Genomic DNA, 20,540 nt, shown 5'->3' with positions numbered 1-20,540 from the left:
AGAATGGTTAGGGTTGGAAAGGACCTTAAGATCATCAAGTTCCAACCCCCCGCCACGGGCAGGGACACCTCACTCTAAACCATATCACCCAAGGCCTTGTCCAACCTGGCCTTATGTTTATATATTTCTGTGCTATATGTAGTATGTGTTTATATATGAATGCATATATAGATATATGTTTATACGTTAATAGATGTAGGCATTTTTTAAAAGTCTTGTCTTGTTCATGTCTGATCATTTTAAATACAACCATAATACTCTGTTCTCGTAAGAGCATTTTCTTACACTAATTCTATTAATTGCCCTCAGTAACCCACATATCCTTCTTTAGTTTCTGTTCTTAACTATTATAAGGTGTCTCTGCAACATAAAATAATTGCTGTATCTTTCTCAGTAGTGGCTCTTGTAAGGTTTAAATGAAGAAAGAGACAGTGCAGAACAAAGGAAATTAAGGTACTGCCAAGAATCAGGAAGACTGTTCATTAGCTATACATGAAAACTTTGTATGTCTGAGAGCTGTAAGACAGGTGACACATACCTTAAAAAGGTATAGTCAGAGGATTCTGTAGAAATGATTCAGAGGCAAGAGAGAGATGGGCTTTTCTGAGCGCTTTCTGCTTAGTAGGATGGGGCTGGGCACGCAGCTGGGTTCCAGAATGACCTAGTAACCACAGTTTATTCTCCCACAGCCAAACTGCTAACGAGATGCATACAGTGCAAGAACAATAGCTTGGCCACTTTTGTCTTACAAGGAATAAAAGAATTCAAAAATTCAAAAGCTGGACAACAATTCAGCAGATCTTTTGGCTGGGGTTAAAAAATGTTAAAAAATAATATTCAGGGTTAAAAAATAGTTACTGTAGTATATTAATCTGGAAGGATTATATATTAATCCTCGATGGTGTATTAATCTGATAAAACATGATGCTCAATGACTGATACAACAACATTCTGCTTCAGCCTTTCACTTGCAGGATTGGTGTCTTGGTTGTATCAGTCTTCAGATCCTGAAAACAAGAACAACAGAAGAAAAACAGCCCTGAGAAAAGTCTTCATAAATGCAATAGAAAGTAAAGGATGGATATCTAATTCTGTAAATACCGGAACTGCATACGAGTATCTAGCCATAGAAATGCAGAGGATTATCTGCCTTCTAAATGCATACTTGTGATAACTAAGAAATCTATTTTCTTGCATCAATGGAAAAGATGAATATGGAAACACTCCTCTGTGATACAGAAATTATTGGTTTGAGTCTTGATAAGATAAAAAACCTAAACAAAACACGACTTTAAAATACCTGATGATTTTGCTAGAAATAAGCATTCATACTGCTTCTGTCTTGAAAACCAAGTTGCTGATTGTGTTTGTCATTTGCTCTGCCCCCTCCCTTTTTGTTTAATATGTTTTAAATGCAACATGCAGATGATTTTAAGGTGGGTCAGAAGTTAATTGTTATGAAAAACAAGTAGATTAATTTACACTATTTTTTTATCATTATCATTAGGCATTTGACTGCTCAGGCATGTTTAAACACTGTCTGCTTTTGAGTCAGTACAGGGAGCTAATTGTGTGCTTAAGGAACCCCTGGAATTTGCCATCATTGTTGGAATAATGATCAGAAAAATAAAGAGGAATAAAATATAAGGAAAAGGCAGGAGAGTGACCAAAACTTCACCTGAGAAAAACATGCCTTAAGGAAGCTGGAGATCTGTGCAGACATTTAGGCAAATATGAAATAAAGGATCTCAAAGAAATTTACAGCAGCTGGCAGAACTCCTGTGTGGCTGTATCTGAGCTGTATGGATCATGAAGTTGCTGACTCTGGCACTGTTGCCATGGTGCCACCGTTGCCATGGTGCCAGCATCGCCAGGCTGTCCTTTAGGTAACAACGTTTGTATCTCTCAGAGAGTTAAAGGGTTTTCTTCCTTCAGGAGACTTGAGCAGAGTCCACCTATGAGCAATGTGCATGTACGTATGCTCACATGAACAAACTCATTGCACTGTCTACTGATTTTGTAGACTGACAGTCTCCAGTAAGTCTGTCAGGGAATGAAAACCCTTAGGGCATGTCTGCGCTTTGGTTAGGCTGTTAGTGCAATGCAGTAGACATGCTCAAGTTAGCTTTAAACTAATGAGCAGAATTGAGAGTGAAACCTGTTTTGCTTTCCCCTTCCTCCAATGTATTTCAATTTGGATTGTTTCTCTTGTTTAGGCTTAGCTTTTCAGGCAGGATCATGGCATTGCTGTTTCCTTTGTGAAGAGCCATTATTTTGATGGTTCAAGGCTAAAGCTTAATTTTTTCCTTGTAAAAATCTGTGTCTCTGCTTGAAATCCCTCCTTGTCAGTAGATTTTTGGGTAGTGCTCCTTCAGGGAACTGCATTATCACCTGAAGGCATTAGGTTAAACAGCGTATTTTGTCTTGCCTTTTGACTGGTAATAACCAATCCTCAGAACAAAGTTGAAAACTTCCACAAGTCATTTCAGTGTGTTGATTGATACAGCTGAATCAATATCTGGGGGAAGGAGGCTTTACAGAAGAGTTGGGTAGAGAAATTTTGCCTGCATTTCCTGTATTTTTTTAAACCAGAGATTGGCTTTGGCACTTTAAGCTTCTAGAAATGACACAGAAAACCTTCTTGTTGCAATGGGCAGTATGTTGAAAAGCTTCCAGGGAAGATTTTATTTCCATAGTAGATCATCCGCAAAGCTAACTTGAAGTTAAACAGTTAATGCTAGTTCTGCAGAAAAGCTGGTTCTGCATGCAAGATTCATTCAGATATTGTGCAGGATGGAGGAGGCCTCCTGTGCACAGTATCTGCAGCTGTTAATGGTGCTTTATTTTGATTGATGGCCATGGGAGATTTTCCACATTTTCTTTGTACTTCATTTTCTCCTGCCCTATTTATAAGCAATCTGGTTGTACTTAGTACTTTAGTTCTAGTCCCATCCCATGTTTTCTTGTGAGGGAGGACGTGTACCACTTTTGTCATCTTTAAAAGGGATTTTTGCTGCTGCTTTGTGGCAGGTTTCCAGTGACTGCACCAACCTTCCACAATCGGTGAGTTACTGGTGGTCATTGGTGCTTCTTGTTCATTGCTGACTTTCTGCAGTTTGTGAAACTTCACAGTCAGCACCTACTCTACCATTCTAAAGATGGAATATTTCAAAAAGTCTCATCAGTACATGCTGGACCACTTTAGTCAGGGTTTAGATGTGGGAGATCCAAGTCCTTGGTGTGTTTCCATGTATTTGGCTCTTCCAGTCAATGCCTTGATCATCTATTTCTCTAGTTGCTGGATCTTTCTGAATCTTAATATTCTCATTAAGGTGTAGAGAAGTTACCCTTCTGGCATCTTTGGTTGCCTTAAATTTGGATGTAGCAAAGGAGAACTAGATAGAAATGGCCTGTGGTCCAGCTGAGATGAAAATTGTATGTAAACAAGGAGGAATGGTGTTAATAGCTTAGAAAATTCATGTGAATTTACAAATACGGAAGGTGGCATTGAAAGATTAACTGTTCCTTTTTGCCTGTTATAAAGGGTTTTGTTTCATTTTTGCTAGATCTCCATACCTAACATTACATTTGTGTGCATGTATGCGCAAATGCTTACTCTCAAGTAAACATACAGAAGAGACGCAACTCTGAAATCTGGGAAATTATTCCAGTGGCTTTTCCTCAAGAAATAAAAGAGTATGTGTTCTTACTGATGTTTGTCTGCTGTAATTTTTGCCTTTTTAGTACTACTGGATTATCTTGATGTAGCTGTTTTCGGTGGCACTAACAGTGGTCCAGTTCCCTGGCAGTTTTTGATGATTGTCTTAACAGCTGGTTGAAACATGCAGAAAAGGGACAAAACAAATATTGTGTCTATAAAAATCTTGACATTGCTTTAATTCCACCAGTAGAATGAAAACAAAGGTTACGTACATCAGAGGCTTTTTCCTGATGTTTTGAGAAGATGACCCGATGATAAATAGAATGATCTATTTTGAACAGCGAGTGAACTCGATGAGCCGTTTCAAAACACTGGCTTTGGAAAAAATACGCGTTTTTGTAAGGACAGAGGTTTTGGCAGTTTGGGGAAGTGAGGTTACAAGGATTGGCTCTGTGTGCACAAACTAAGGAAAACTTCTGTAAGTATTCTGTGTTCACTTACAGCAAGAGCTGACATTTAACTTTCTAGCAGTTTAACAGTGAATCACAGGAAGTATACTTTTTGTATGGTATGTACAACTATAGTTGTACATTAACAAATCATGGTCGTGTCTGGACTAAATCCTCCGTATCTTTCCATTCCAGATAGGAAGATTAAATCAGAATCTAAATTTTGAAAATGTCCTCATCCGCATTCTTGGCTGTGTAAACAACGTGTTCCTGAACACCTCAGAAATGTTACATATTCAAAATCTACAGCCAGCTTCAGCAGCTTGAAAATCTTTCTCTAAATAATTGTAAAGTTAGGGATGGAAGGGAAAAATCCTTCTCTAAGGTAATTATAAAGTCAGGGATGGAAGGGATCAATTATAGCTTGGTCAAGAATGACACATTTATCTAGCCAGTGCTGGCTGGTTTGAATTGATCAAGACTTGACACCATATAAGCTATGGGATAAGCACAATATGATCAGTGGAGAAAGCAAGGTAGCAAAAAATGCAGAGTCCTGTGTATCTGTGTCTCCCAGGATCAAAGTTTCTGCTGTGTCAAGGACCAGGAACCCTTAGGATCTTATGTTTTCTGTTCAAGCCAGATGTCAGATTAGCAGAATTTTCCCATGTTATGTGGCAGAGAAATGGATCTGGGAAGCTGGCTCAGCAGTGATCTTGCCTGTTCTTAGAGTCATTCAGCAAAGAATTCTCCAAACAGTCTTTATTTTTTATTTGTTTATCTATAAAACTAAATTAATTTCTAATTCTATTTTTTTTTGTTCTATTAAAAAAAAACCCTACAACTTTTATGAAACCAATTTTTCTTTCCCTTCTGCATGTTTTTTTCTTGTCTGACCATAATGTGATTAGGAGAAAGGAGATCATTCATGTCAGGAGCTGCTGTGTAGTGGTCTGCCTGTCACAGTTCTTTGAGAGCTCTTTAGAGCTAGTGGTAATAGTGCCTTCCTCCACTCACAAATCACTAAAGCAGATTTACAAATGCAGATGCATGAGAACACATTCTTTCCTATGCCTCCTATTTGCCTGTACAAGGGTGATTTTATGCTGGATTTGTCCCTACTGTCCAACAAGTTCTTCCCCACATTAGGATATTTCTGCTTTATAAATCCGAGTCTGTTACCCAGCCCTTCAACAATGGCTTTTTTTTTTTTTTAATTGTTGCTGACAATTCAGCCTGTAGGGAAACAAACTCTGGACGTGTGGAATTGACTCCCTCTTCTCTTTAGATACTGAAGGAGGGCACTGTGTTGTCCTTTGGAGCAATATGTTAAATGTAAATGACAATGTAAGTAGTGTTCAGGATGTTGTATGGCATCCAGGCCCATCTTTGGTTCCCAGATGATGGAAATGCCAGAAGTTTTCACCCCTGTTAGTTATCTTTGGTGGTCATGAATGATGCACAAACCCTAGAGCTTTCACATGTCCGTGATCATGAGGCACAATGAGTTCAGCCTCATCTGTTTCTGTTTCAGTGTTTCAGCATGTCTTTCCTGTCACTGAATCTCCTTCAAATATGTTGGTATCTCACTCCTATTTAGAAACTGGAGCAGGAATCTCACCATCTTTGTTTCCCTCTTTAGGCACCAGGTTGTAAGGTGATGAATGAGTCTATTTCTCTGCTGTCCCACCCTTTCTAGGTGGTTAGAACCCCACTTCTGATACAAACTTGTAAAAGGGCTGCTGTTTTAAGACTCTTCTCTGTGACACAATCCAGCCACAGGGCTGGTTTGCCCTCTGTTTTCTCTCCTGGCTCTTGTTCACTCCCTGAACTAGACTATTTATGTAAAGAGGTCCCATCTGTTCTATTTCATTATCTAACTGTTCAGGCCCAATCTTTGTTCTGGCAGTCCTGAAGCATTTTCCCTGTGGTTGAAGTGATGCTGCACTAATCTTTGTTCTCCTTCCTGGTGAAGCTCCAAGCTCAGGCAGGCTATCTGCATTACCATAGAGCCGTTTCATCTGAGTAAGTTGTGCCAGACTGAAGAACTTCCACAAGTTGTGTCCTCTAGGGGTGGAGGAGATGAGTCCACTCTCCTCTTACGCACAGACTTTGTGCCAGATAAATATCTATCACAAGGATGCACTTATTTCCTTTTATGCTGATGCACATTGTAAAGAGCTAGAACTATTTGACTGAGATAACAAGCACAGTCTGAAATGCCACGATTTTTGTTTATAAAATTATTTGTAAATAACTCAGTTATCTGAACTATAGGAATAGTTGAGGAAAATAGGTGTTAATCAAGTGTTCCTTTAAATGGGTCTTGTTTGCACTGTCCAGTGGACTGACATATTACATTCAGAGTGGTTTATGTTAAGAAACAATCTTTCTACCCTTTGTTTTTTCCATGCAAGGAAGGTTTGAAATGGTATCTCAGGAATCATTTCAGCTCGCACGAAGAAGTTTTGTTAGATGGTGCTACACTTGGATTTTTTTCCTGGTCACTGCAAGCTGCGTCAGTTTTGTAGAAATGCTCACAGTAGGAATGTCTTTAAAAATAGCTTTTGCAGTACTGCCTGGTCACAGTTCCTTTAAGCAAGTAGATAGGCAGAGTCTATGGAGCTGTTCCTGTTTCTAAAAGCGTTGTGCTCCAACCACCCAGTCTGTATCTTTTGCTGGAATTAATGACTGTTATTTCAAAATCTCGGGGACCTTTGTACAAAATATGCTGGTTATAGCTAGTTAAAATTTTCCTTTCCATGTCCTAGTTTTACAGATTCAGCACCAAAATATATTTGGAAATCATTAACTTCAGTTTGTCCTTTTACTAGCTTGCTTTTGTCTTGAAAGTTCATTCCTTTTCCTAAGGCATCTAAATGCCTAGGAGGGCAACTGTGACCTTTGAAGTAAAGAAAGATTATGGCATTTAGCATGTTGTATTTTTGTTTTGTTGTTGTTTTTTTTTTAACGAACATTCAGAACATTAGTGTAGGTGGTTTGTTTTAAAGTGAAACGTGCACTTAAAAAACACTTCAGAAAATGCTGAAATGTATTGTCAGGAAAGTAAGGAAAATCACCTTCTGAACTATGCCCCTAGACTTTAGATTCTTCCTCTGGAGCAAATTACGTGGTTAGCTTCCTAGAAAATGTACTGTCCATCTTAAAATGTATTCCTCTTTTAGATAAACAATTAAAGGTGGGCATTTTAGCGATGTTCTTTCGTTTCGTGTTGTGGTGGGTTTTTTTCCTTCCACACACTTACTCCATGCGCTCCTCCAACCCACATTTTGTTTCTCTTTGGCACTGAGAGCCTCTTACATAATTTTCAAAAATACAGCAGTGTTCTGCTGTAATAGCCCAAAAGGCTGCAGCCTGCATTTTTGCAGAGGTTTGGGATGATCGCAGTAGAATGGTGTATTGTTTTTGATAAGGCCTGGGTTTGGAGGGTTCTTAATGCCTGTTTCTCTGCCCTTGGCCTCTTCTCAAGTTTCTAATAAACAAGACTCTGCAAGGGAGTGGGTGACATAACTTCAACTTGTGTCACTTCTGAAACGCTGCACTTCAGTTTCTTTCAGGAGAACAGCTTAAGGAAAAGAATGCTCCGTAGACAGCATATGTGCCATCCTTTATTAGTTCCTGTTTATATGCTCGCTAATGACTATTGTATATTTTTATGTAATGAATTCACATTAGCCTAAGATAAGCTCAGTGCAGTTACTTCTACAATCATTAACACTGATGTAAATACGAAATAGTTCCTTGTAGGTCAGTGCAGCTGCTGCAGGGTGTGTAAGGGGAGAATCCAGCCTGCAAGAACAAGATGTGTATGTACTTTAGAGCACTATATTTGACCTAATTGATATCCAGCCTAGGAGCTGTATTTAGGTACAGTACATGAAAGAGTCAGCTCCTGAATCATTAAATTCTACTGTTTGGAGTGGTTGTCAGCTCTCTCGGGCTGCAATTGACTATGAGACAAGCCAAGGTGTGGCCTGAATGTGGACAGTTGCAGTATCATTTGCTTGAGTTTTGAAGAACGACTCTCAGTTTTTGACTTGCCTTTCTCCTCTCACAGTCTCTTTTGGGTGCATCTATTTAGTCATATTCCTGTTTGTACATATGCGTACAAGGCTGTAGTAGTAGAGCCAATATGTATCTTTGATTTTCCCCTGGAGTGGGAGCTCACTTTTTCTGTTAGATTCAAGCTTTACAGCATTGTCCACATAGTACACTGCTGTAGTAGGCAGTGTGCAAATACTTAAGTCAGGTGAAGTTTGTATCTGATTATATGTCTGTGGTTCTGTTGATACCAGCAATTTGATTGCTGTGCAGAAATGGAGTGGATCTGCAATCTCGTGGTATCTTTCCTGGATCAAGTCCATGTCTTGCATCATTCCCTCTGCAAGGTGCCTGTGCTGGAGGCAAATGGAGAACAGTCAGGGTGTGATTTATGGTAATGTCTATGAAGAGAAAAGAAATCTGCATGCCTGAATCTCCCAAAAGTAGAAAACATCCCCAAACAAGCCAAAGGAAGCACTCACCGTATAGTCCCTGTTGAGCACCACGACTCCTGTGTGGTGTTTACTGCCATCACCTGGTCTCATGGCTATTGTCCCCTCTCCAGCTAACTTTTAGAGTGGAGCTGAGGAAATGGCATACAACCATCTCTTCTTCATCCACTGCTGCTCATGATCCTGCACTGATAACACTCCAGGCAGGTTCAGAACCCTGCCTTTTAAAACACAGCCATAACAAATTTAGTGGGTATTGACTAACAAACTGTTAGTGCAAGCTCTGGTGCAGACAGCCCACTCTGAAATGAAATGGCATTTGCTTCCCTACTGCACATGTAGTAGTGTTTTAACAAGTAATAGAATACGGAATGAGGTTTCTGCTTCTCCCCTGGGAGTCAACTAGACGAACAACGATTAGGAAATATTAGCTGATAATTGTTTAAATGTTTTGTTTCTTAATTTCATCTTCTTCCTCGGGCAATTTTGTATTATCCTAAATAGTTCCATTCATTCCTCAGTATTTGTAAATCACTACAGAGTCTTCCTTTCCCACAGGCATTGCTTATTCTAACTGTTGACTGAAAATCAATCCCTCCTCTAATGACTCTGTCACTGTTCTCTGAACTCTTTCCATTTTACATTGTCCATCTGGCAACAGGATGTCCAAAACTGCACGCAGGCTGCAGATGTGGTAGCTCCGTAGCTGCTAAGGCAGGGATCTGTTGCAAGCCGTTGTGTGTTGGGATCTAGTAGTTTCTGGGATCAGTACTAGGGAATAGAAAGTAATTTGCCGGTAGCTTCTCTGCCGAAGACACGTTGGTGTAATGAGAGATTTGTGATATAAACCTACTGAAGCTGTATTGTCTGTTGGGTCTTTTTCTGCTGTTTCTGGCCTGCCTCCCACTTGCCAGAGGAGAAAGGAGGTACCTAGGTGTAGTCTCTAGTTACACAGGGAGGAAGGTTGGGCAGGACTGTTTAGTATAGACTCATTGGGTTTCTCCTGTCTATTGCCTATCTATGTATAATGTTTCTAATGCTTAAGAAAACAAAGGAAAAAAGAAAAGAAAATGTGACTGCACATCCAGAAATACAATTTCAGCAAAACTATTTCAGTTTTCACTTGTGATATCACAAGTTCACAAAGTGTTTTTTGTTTTTCCTTTCAATTTAACAGGTTATCACTGCCAGCTTATCACCGTTCTTCTTTGTCATGACTGCCAATGTGCTAACAATTTCTTGGTAAGTGCCTGCATGAGCTTTTTTCTTAAGAGTAAAAATGTATTTCCACACAGTGTGTGGAAATCCTTTTCATGTGGAAATGCTTTCTAAATGTCAAGTTCTGTTAGTGCCAGTCATATTTTGCATGTAAGGAGAACCAGGTGTGCAATGGTGGTAATATAAAGGGAGTTTCTTGTCCCTCTGTGGGAGAACATGGACAATTTGGACATTAGGCCTCACCACAATTCACTCAGCATGTTTTACAGCTAGAGAAATGAATTCAATAGGCAAATAAATGACCCATTCAGAGTCATGCTATACATTAGTGGTGGAGTTGGAAATAAAACACAGGAGTCATGATTTGGTGACAGCATCTTTTAAACTAATAGCGTACATTCAAGTTTCCTTAACACAGCATGTATTGTGAATGCGTAAAATGAAATTAGTATAAAATTAATGATAATCAACTTTTTCCAAAGGTGTATCTGGACTTGGTAATGTGTGGCCACATGTTATGAATCACCTAACCTGAATTTTTTAGGTGGTAAGATTAGGGTGCAAACTTCTTTTGTCAAAGACAATGGATTTGGTCTGTGTAGAACACCCAGTGAAAGGGAATCCCAGTCCATAGATGATGCTCCTAAATGCTTCTGCCATGCAAATAACAACAAAATACAGGGTTATGCATATATCTGTGAGGATGGATTTGTTATTGGAAATAAAAATCTGCTTATTTTTAAAAAGCTTTAAGCTTCCTTTTTCCCCCTTCCAGTTTGATTGCCATCCTAAAAGATTCAGCTCTGCACTGAATGGAATTAGCATATTCTTTTTCTAGATGTGATAAAGAAGTTGAAGGTGAATCTCAGTTTAAACTAGCCCCTTATACATACGTGTGAATATGCATCCTCATATGTATGTTAGACACATGTAATCTCAAGTACTAGAAGATGTAGTGTATTTTTTTTAGCTCTAGGAATACATTTATGTGGCCTGTATAAGAGATTAAACTAGTATCAGTACACTGATAACATTCCTAGTCTAGGCCATTAACTTGCTGCTTTCACCGTGTTTTGCATGTGATTGTGCAGGTCTATCATGTGCGTGCTAGAGGTAGGCTTTTGTAATATGTATATATGTATTCACTGACACATATACTAAAGAAACACATGTATCTGTTAATGTGAGCATATGGACGCATATAGTTGCACACATACTTCATGCTCTATATGCACTGTAATATAAATGATGAGCATATCTGTATCTTTAAAAGAAACTTTGCTTTAGCCCTTGGGCCCCTGTTGCACTTTGATTGTCATAATTCAAAAAGATAACCACTTCATTTATTTATTTATTTATGTGAGTTCTGTTTTGGCTTGTGCATCAGCAGTGCCTTGGCTTATCAGCAAAGCTCTGGAAATAGTTTCTTAGATGACAGCAGCTGCAAAGCACTCCCAAGATCATTAATCACTGAGTTTTTTAGTATTGCTCCAGTGTTGTCATGGACAATATCATATGTTAGTTTCTGAGTGATGGACAAATGCAGTTAGCTGTCATCCCGCAATAAACAGAAGCTGAAGGATTTGCCAGATGGTAAATTGAAGGTAAATCAAGGGTTGGCATTCAGCCACGTTTTTTGCTCTGCTTCATCTTGATGTTATAATGGTGGGTTCTATTGGCCACCCAGTCATGTGGTTTGCATGGGCATGTGGATACCTGAGATTTCGAGTCTTTCAGAAACGGATTCTTCCTCTCTGCTGGAAGACTGAAGATATTAAAGAGCAATGTAGATGCAGGTGCCATTTACAAAACAGAGCTCTGTAGTTTTCTATTTTTGGGATAGAACTGCCAGTCTGATCTTTAGAATGGTACATCAGGGATAGGGTGGTTTTTTTAAGTCTGTTAAAAATGTTGTAGAAAACAACACATCTATAACACACACACACAAAAATTGAGACATTTCTGAGGCTCTGTTGAGTTTAGGTCTTCTATATGCAGTGGGTTATTTTCTTTAGGATAAACAATACATTATCCAACCTTAGCTTCCAAAAGAATTAATGCAGAGAGCATGTTTATAATTGGAGCTGGAGAGGGTTAACCCTCTCCAGAGAAAAGTGCTCTGAGGGTGTTAGTGATTACAGGCAAACAGATTCATGTGGCTTAGATCTTTTCAAAAAGCTTGCAGGCCTTGCAGCCCTTTGCTCCTTGTTGGTAATTCCACACCCAGAGGTATTCTGTCTCCACGGTGGACTGTCTACAGACTGTCTGCAGCACCTACTTTCCAGGGCTGTTGTACTGTTGTTATACAATGTTTGTTCCTCTTGGGAACAAGGGCGCTAATGTGATTTTTAAAACAGCTTACCAAAGCTAAGATTTAAGTGAATGTAATGCTATTACAGAACAGAGAGCCTTCAGCTTTACATGCCTTCTTTTTTCCCAAGGAAAAAAAAAAGAGGCCCTCTTACAATTGAACTAACAGAAGTTCGTTTTGTTTATAAAGTTCATTAAGGAGCTTTTCTGTTTCATAAGCTAACTAAACCATGGAGCTAAGATGAAAGGTCAGTACACTTAGCTTTTCACTGTTACAAAAGGGGAGAAGAGTCAGTATCCTACCATGTTCCTGTCAGCTGTGATAGATATCAGAGGAGATTTGGGGATTATTAACTATTACACAGATTGAGTGGGTTGATAGTTTATTTCAATGAATGGTTTTGTTTGTAAAAACCTTCATCCTGATTTGGAGCCCTGCTTCTAGCCTGAGTCTTGGAGAGAAGTGTTAGTGCCACCACTGCGCTGTGAGCAGCACAGGAAGGAAGCGATCGGGCACATATGCCGTTTCAGCAGGGGCAGGTTCTTTCACCACATTCCTCACAAAGAAAAGCAAACATAGGAATTTATACCGGCTTCACCACACTAGTGGAATCCCCCCAGACCAAAATTCTTTCTCCCAATATCCTCATCTCCCAAAGACCAGGCTTTCCTGGTTTTACAGCTCCTCCTGACTTTATCAGTGTCAAGTTCTCAGGACAGAATTGCAAGGGGAAATGATTAAGTTCAAACTCTTTTGCCTTCCTTTCTGATTCTTGCTAGTGTATGGGTGTGCAGCTATTGTAACTAGGTGCAGCCTTCTCTATCTAGATTTCTGTCTGTGGATTTCATGTGAAAATCCACCAGTCCTAACATATGGGAAGGGTAGTTTCTGATGAGATTAGTTAAATAAGATATTCCTGGTTTCAGCCTTTTCTTAGCTAAATTAATGAAAACAATCACCTGGGTTACTGTCTATAGGTTGAAATGTGTTTAGACAAAATAATACCTTTCTCTGGCATTGTATCCAGTAGAAGGACTTGCATGATGCTAAATTTGTGGTATATTTTGTTTACAGCCTTGTGACCAGTGCAGTTGGAGAAGCTTTGCTTGTTTACACTGAAAGGACAGGCACATAAAGAGGAACCAGATCTAACCAGCTGGAAAAGAGCTGACTTGCAGCCTGGAGATCCTGTCATGAATAAAATGTGGCAGCAAGAATGAAGAAGTTGAACCAAACATGAGGAAAAAGCCTTTTTTTTTTATTATTAAGAAAGAAAAGCAATGCTATTATTAGTGCTGGTAAGACAGCAGCATAGTTGACAGGATGGTTAGGAGCCTTTGTCTCAAAGCACAAGACACGCTATTTCTGATTGATGCGGTAAAGGAAAAACTGCACTGTCTCATGCTGGTGGCTCTGTGTGAGAACCTCTCAATAGCAGCTTCTTGCAGGGGGAACTGAATTCAGGAAAAGCAGCATCCCCACTGGATGCCTCCAGTTCTTTTGTTGGAAACTGACAGCAGGTTGTACTGTCAGACTCCAGATCCTGCCATGAATTCAGGATCAGAAAGGATGGATTTTGTCTCCAGCTGTTCTGTAAGCAGCAAACTACCACACACAGGTCTCTAGTTGTGTCGTCTGAGTTGGCACAGTGACTGACATGGGGCTTCTGGAGATAATCCCATCCTGGAACTGGGGCAGTTTGACAGCTTTGCAGAATGGGGAATCAGCAATAAACCATAAACCTCAGTATCTGTAGTGATTGCTCTTTGTGCATTTTTTCCCCTCTCCCATTCTCCAAGTTTTCTTTTGAACACTACAGATTTTTGTCATCCGGAGGGGGTGGAGGGATACATATTCTTCCCAGCAGTGTTTTGTCTCTTGAATTATTGCAAGAGGCAACAAAGATTATGAACCTTGAATGAATGTCATGAAGAGCGTAAGTAATTCATCTCAAGAGTTCTTACAATAATTTCATTTCTGGTTGTTTAATGAGTGTTAGAAATCAGTCTTGATATATTAGTGCCTGGGAGAGCAATCTGCATAATAGTAATACTAAATGCTAGTTGGTAATATTGTGAGGAAGGTCTACATGGTAAAAGGAGTTTGATAACAAATCTTCAGTGAGGAGAGGGACTTGTCTCACATGACATTAGATATCTGAAGTGTAGTCCCTAAATCTAATTTGACAGAATTTCCTTCTTAGTCAATGGAAGGAAAGGGGTGCCTGCACAGAGATGATTCTTCTTGACTAGATCACTGTGTTAATGTGACTGAAAGACCCTCTGGAAGTGCTTATCTCTATGTGGATGGAAATAAGGTCTCTAGCTGAGACAAGACACATGGCTTTTAGAAGACTACAGTTAGCAGAGGCATATTGTCCATCTATGTTGGGTCACACTTTGGCTTGAGTCTGGAGTGAGCCATTTTTTTGCCAGGTGGCAAAACTCAGGTTTGGGAAGAAATGGGGAGAGAAGGATGTGCATGAAAGAAGCATGTGCTTGAGCACTAGTCCTGAAACCAGCATGAGCCACATGACACAGGGAGTTGAACCCGTACTGATGCCCACCAGTGATCCAAGATAGATGCAGCCAGCCATGGACCCTCATGGCCTTCCAGTCTGTAAATTCAGATAGTTCTGGGAGTGGTGGCTGCAGCACGCTGGCTTTCCCCAGGCAACTAGCTCTGCAAGCCAGCAAGCTATGGCAATATGTTTGGATCCTTGCCACGCCACCTTCCTGCTGGTTTTGAAGTGACTAGTGACCCTGGGAGACCTTGTGAAGAGTGAGGTTTTGCAATCATAGCTGGAACAGTTGCTGTGGGAAAAGCTCATTGTGTACTTCTCTCCTTGCGTAACACTCAAGGGTAGGCTGCAGTCTGAATTATTCTCCTTCCTCTCTCTTATCTGTGCTGTACCAATAGCAGTGTACCAAAACCCATAACACCCATTTGCTTTCTTGCTGGTGGTCTCAGTGGAAAGCCAGTGGTCAAATCAGTAGCCATGTTTGCTGTAGTGTGTATTTCAATTGCAGAGGGCAAGCTTGGGAAGGTTAGTTGGATGCAATCGGAATTGTGTTGTCTGGGCTCTGGGGGAATTCAGTCTCTGCAGCTGCTCAGTTAGCATCTCCCTGCATAGAAAGTCCACTACCACCTTCTTTAGCTTCATGCATGTTAAACAACACTGAGTTGTTTGCTTCTGATTTCACTTTTGTGCCTTAGCCCAATGTGTTTGACTTTCTAAGACTGCTTGATGTAAGCAAAATACTGCAGGTTTAAATTGAGTGCCACATAAGCAAATCAAGGAAGCGGAGTTAACGGTAAAGTTGAGCTCTTCTGTCAAATGTGGCTGGGAAGAAAAAGTACCCTCTGAACTGACCTGACGTGCTTCAGGTGAGGATGACTGCTGTGGACCAGCATGAGGCTTGTCAGTCTTGCTGAAAACTCAGAGTAGGGTAGAAGTGGAGCTTGAGGGCCTTTAAACCCCATCTTTGCATATTGTCTCAAGGTGCTGAAGGCATGGCTCTCTTCCTTCTTCCTCAGGCTGTGGCAGAGGTGACAGCAGAGCCAGGGTCCAGTGTGGCAGCCACCCTTGTGGGAGTATCTGTGAGCAAAGGATTTCTTAAGCATTGCTGGCAGTGAGCTGTTGGAGGATTAGCCCTTCTATAGGCAAGAGACTGTGGAGAAAGAGCCCTTTGGAGGGCTTCTGGCTGTTGGAACAAGTGTTGCCTTTGCCAGTGCGTATGTGTTACTGTTGGTATGTCATCCTGGACACGATGAGCTGCAGCAGTTGGAAAGCCCTGAGATGGCATCTCAGTTGAGAGCAGGCCTGCCATACAAACATAAAGGTGAGCTGTGGGAGGGCGCCTGTAGGAAGACCCTGTCTCCCCATCCCTGCCTCTGGGAAGGGGTACATTCCCACTAGCGGTACCCAGGGAGGAGGAGACAGGCACCAGTTGGGCTCCCTGTCTGCAATAGTCCCAGGCAGAGAGGAGCTGACGGCATAAGGGAAACCTGGGGAACATGGGCATGAATGGACCATTTGTGAAGGCTGGCAACTGGAAGGGATGGGGCAGAGCAAACCTTGTAATTCCTGATGAAGCAATGGCCTGATCTTTAACTCGGCCTGGCCTCAGAAAGTAGGATCCTGCATGGTAAAATAAGCACTCCAGGGTTGTCATAATGATCTTCAAAGCAGGAAATCTCAGAAATTAAAGCTTAAGGTGGCTCTTACAAGACCAATGAGCAGCTATGGCCAGTATTTTAGAGAAGGCATTTGCAAGGGTGATTATTTATATCTAACTGACCTTTTTTCCAGTTGATCAAAGATAGAAAGTGACAAGCACCCAGCTCTGAGCAAGGAAGGAGTTCTTTGTCTTGCAAAGGTGCAGTGACACTATTTAATGCCTGAATGCAAAGCAATGGACCTGTAGCTCAGCTGGTAGAAGGACCTCTGGTTTTACCAGTATCTGTCCTTTAAGGAACTTAACACCTGCAGGCTCCCCAGTTCTTGCTTGGGGGACTAGAGAGCGAAATTGGAGTGTGCTGGTCTTTCTGAGGGGCAGCAGGTCCCTGGAGGCTTTCCCATCACATACTGGTTTTGATCAAACCACTCAGACAGAGACGGTTGTGAATCATGTTACATGTTCTTGCTCTTCTCTTGCTTACACTTTCATTTTCCAAATTTTTATTTTCTATTTGGGTTTTTCTTCCAAAGTAATTGTTCTGGGGCAAGACTTGTGTTACCTGCTGCAGAGGCACAACTCATGCATGCGGCTGGCCTCCATGATAAAACATCTCTACTTAAAGCCAAGTGCTATCAAAAGAAGACTTGTGGGTTACTGTGTGGGTTACTAAAATGCAGGCAAAAGAGATGCTGTTTTGAAACAATCTTCTGGATCTGGTGTATGTGACACGACATAGCTTCCAGCAGAAATTGCTATTAAATGAATTAAATGAACCTGATGCTTACCATTGAATTGGTTCTGCTTTTGCTTATTGCTGTGTGGCTGTTGTGCTTCATGTTGGAAGAGAATCTACGCCAGTCTTTCAGTACCAGTTTAATACTGGAGTTGAAAATCTGCAGAGCAAGTGATCATAGCAAAAAGCAATAGGAAAAGCTCTTTAAATTGTTTTTTAAAAAGCAGCGGACCTATTAAAATGCTTGGTAAGAGACAGATTCCAGTTTACTATTGCTCTTTTAAACAGTGGTGGATGAGTGTGTGTATATGTGTATTTATGTTTTTGTTTCCTATTTTCAAACAAAAAGATCTGAAGAATTCAAGAAATGTGATGTCAACATAGGACATGTTTTGAAAAGGGTGCTTTTACTAAGTACTCTAGAAAAGTTACTTGCTGGGAGCTATATGGAGTGCTGAGGAAAGTTTTCCTCCAGCTTTATTCTACCTGTAAGCTAAAGGAGATGGTGGGGTGAAGAAAACTCCATAGCAAATTTGTCTTGCCGAGAGCAGAAGCTGAATGAACAGCTTTCAAATGGATCATCTGCTGCTGTGAACCCCAGGCAACAGGCTCAGTGTGAAACTTTAATCCTGTTCCAGAGGATAGACACAGGGACAGGCTCATTTTGTTCGGAAAAGAAGGGGCATGGGTGAGGGGAAGGAGACGGGGGGCATTGAAGTAGGTGATGGAAAAAATTGAGGCCAGCATACTTTTGTACCAGGAGATAAAATGGGAAGAGATTTGCTTCTGAAAAATGTGTTGCTTATTCATAGGGGTTTTGTTTTTGTTAGGGTATGTTACAAATACGTCTGTTTAGTCCTAACAGGGAATTAGAGGAGCCCATGAAGGTTGTGTAACCATTTCCATATTAATTGCCTTGTTTGAGAAGCTTAACCCTTTTCTAACTATGCTTTGGATGTGACCTTGATTTCTGCTAGAAAATTGACTTGGTCTTGGAAGAATGCTGGTGAAAAAGTTGTGCTACCTCTTCTTGATCTCCAAGGTGGGGAGTGTACCTCCTCCTTACTATCTGGGATAGGAAGCAGTCACACAGTGTTCTTCTACATTTTAGTAAACGTCTTGGCTTTCGGAACAGGTAGGGGTAGCCAGTTGACATGTTAAATTATTGATGGCATACAAAATCTCTTTGAGGAAAACGCTGACATCATGCTTAGTATATTTTGTCTTATGTTCTGTCATCAAGATTTAAAAACATATAGCTCAGAACTTGTTCAATTGCTAGAAAGGTGCCTATGTAGAGAAGTCTGTATACAGATGAATATAGTAAAATGAATGTGAGCCACATGGTAGTAGATGAAATCCCATAACTGCATTCACACATGACTGTAGATAATATCAGGAACTGAGTATTCAAGCTTTTCTTTCTGCTGTTTGACATCAGCAGTCCCAGACCTTTCATGACTCCCCACGAACATTACTTTGAGAGAGAGGCAAACTTGCAAATCACAGACTCATAGAATAGTTAGCGTTGGAAAGGACCTTAAGATCATCAAGTTCCAACCCTCCTGCCATGGGCAGGGACACCTCGCTCTAAACCATGTTACCCAAGGCTTCATCCAACCTGGCTTTGAACACCGCCAGGGATGGAGCATTCACAGCCTCCTTGGGCAACCCATTCCAGTGACTCACCACCCTAACAGGAAAGAATTTCCTCCTTATATCCAATCTAAACTTCCCCTGTTTAAGTTTTAACCCATTACCCCTTGTGCTATCACTACAGTCCCTAATGAAGAGTCCCTCCCCAGCATCCCTATAGGCCCCCTTCAGATACTGGAAGGCTGCTATGAGGTCTCCACGCAGCCTTCTCTTCTCCAGGCTGAACAGCCCCAACTTTCTCAGCCTATCTTCATATGGGAGGTGCTCCAGTCCCCTGATCATCCTCATGGCCCTCCTCTGGACTTGTTCCAACAGTTCCATGTCCTTTTTATGTTGAGGACACCAGAACTGCACACAATACTCCAAGTGAGGTCTCACGAGAGCAGAGTAGAGGGGCAGGATCACCTCCTTCGACCTGCTGGTCACACTCCTTTTGATGCAGCCCAGGATATGGTTGGCTTTCTGGGCTGCAAGCACACGCTGAAGCCGGCTCATGTTCATTTTCTTATCGACCAACACCCCCAAGTCCTTCTCCACAGGGCTGGTGGTGAAATGAGGCTGGTGAAAATGTGGTTGTTCTGCCCCAAGATTTATGTTGATTCAAGTAGTTGAGGTCAGTACACCTTGGGAAGCAGATGTAAGGCCCATTTTCCTGTAGGATTCTGATCATAGAATCATAGAACCATAGAATCACAGAATGGTTTGTGTTGAAAGGGACCTAGTTCCAGCCTGCTGCCATGGGCAGGGACAACTTCCACTAGACCAGATTGCTCAAAACCTTGTCCAGCCTAGCCTTGAGCACTGCCAGGGATGGGGCAGCCACAGCTTTTCTGGGCAACCTGTGCCAGTGCCTCATCATCCTCACAGGAAAGAATTTATTCTTTACACTTAATCTAAATCTCCTCTCTTTCATCTTAAAGCCATTTCCTCTTGTCCCATCCCTACATGACCTTGTAAAAAGTCCCTCTCCAGCTTTCTTGTCAGGTCCTTTAGGTACTGGAAGGCTGCTCTAAGGTCTCTTCTGAGCATTCTTCAGGCTGATCTATGTTTACTTGTAATCTTCTGATTTCTGTTCCCCTTGCTGATGAGGAAAGCTGGTACACCAGCAAGTTTAGTTATGCCAGAGTTGTAGGCATCCAGTGCCTTGCAATACTATTTAAGAGCAACTCCTGTCTGAGGGAAGCTGCCTGAATAAACCAAGCCTCCAACACAACCCCTTCAAACGTGGTAAGGAGAAAGATTGATGTTATTTGGAGGAAATGGATATTTGGATTGAGAAGCTGGTAGTTTGGTGTTATGCTTCTTAAGTCATTAGGCAACAAAGAGGGAAAGGAAAGGTGGAGAGCTGGGAATGCCATTTGCCATGCCTAAGTGCAGAAGGAGTATCACTAAAACCAGACAGATTAACAAGAGGGTTAAAGTGTCTGCTAAGAGGACTATGATTCAAGCATGAAGTTGTTTTTAAGCAGAAATGTTTTGGAGATTTGTGAATGCCCGCTGTAAGAATTATGCTGCTGTAATTAGCAGTCACATTGCAATAGCAGGAAGCATTTGTTGACAGGGGTGAGAAACACCACAAGGCAAATATTTCTTAGACCTTCTTTTGAAAGCTGTAGAGACTAAGCCAGTCTGGCTAACTGCCGCTCTGGTCCTGGCTAGAGATGGGAACCAGAAGGGATTTTTGCTGTTCCTCTGTCACGCAGCTTCTGGGACACCAAGGGATGAGCTTTGGCTTCAAACAAGGCATGGAAAACTTCTCTCAAGTCACCTCTCCCTTACTGGTGCATAGGAATCAGTTTGTTCTTTACCTTCTCAGG

The 20,540-nt window shown here is 41.2% G+C and overlaps 1 protein-coding gene across 8 annotated transcripts in view; it reads left to right on the top strand.

The window, feature by feature from the left end:
• The window catches only part of TMEM241 (transmembrane protein 241), a 56,439-nt gene extending 42,531 nt beyond the window's left edge, over positions 1 to 13,908 (top strand). For 3 of the 8 annotated variants that reach the window (XM_061360502.1, XM_061360497.1, XM_061360496.1), the window contains 2 exons: positions 9,802 to 9,866; positions 11,207 to 11,415. In XM_061360502.1, coding sequence (XP_061216486.1) covers positions 9,802 to 9,866; positions 11,207 to 11,273 — 132 coding nt within the window. In that variant the 3' untranslated portion in view covers positions 11,274 to 11,415. Of the gene's footprint in view, positions 1 to 9,801; positions 9,867 to 11,206; positions 11,458 to 12,297; positions 12,401 to 13,227 lie in introns of those variants that run through there. The other 5 variants (XM_061360499.1, XM_061360498.1, XR_009726548.1 and 2 more) reach the window with 4 other exon arrangements.
• The last annotated feature ends 6,632 nt before the right edge of the window (positions 13,909 to 20,540 follow it).

The sequence above is a fragment of the Neopsephotus bourkii genome, unplaced genomic scaffold (genome assembly GCF_033783945.1).
Source record: "Neopsephotus bourkii isolate Nb327-2 ecotype Australia unplaced genomic scaffold, CSIRO-AGI_Nbou_v1 NB_1027, whole genome shotgun sequence".
Taxonomy (NCBI): Eukaryota; Metazoa; Chordata; class Aves; order Psittaciformes; family Psittacidae; genus Neopsephotus; species Neopsephotus bourkii.
The sequence above is the reverse complement of the archived record's forward strand: the minus strand, read 5'-3'. Positions and strand labels throughout refer to the sequence as shown.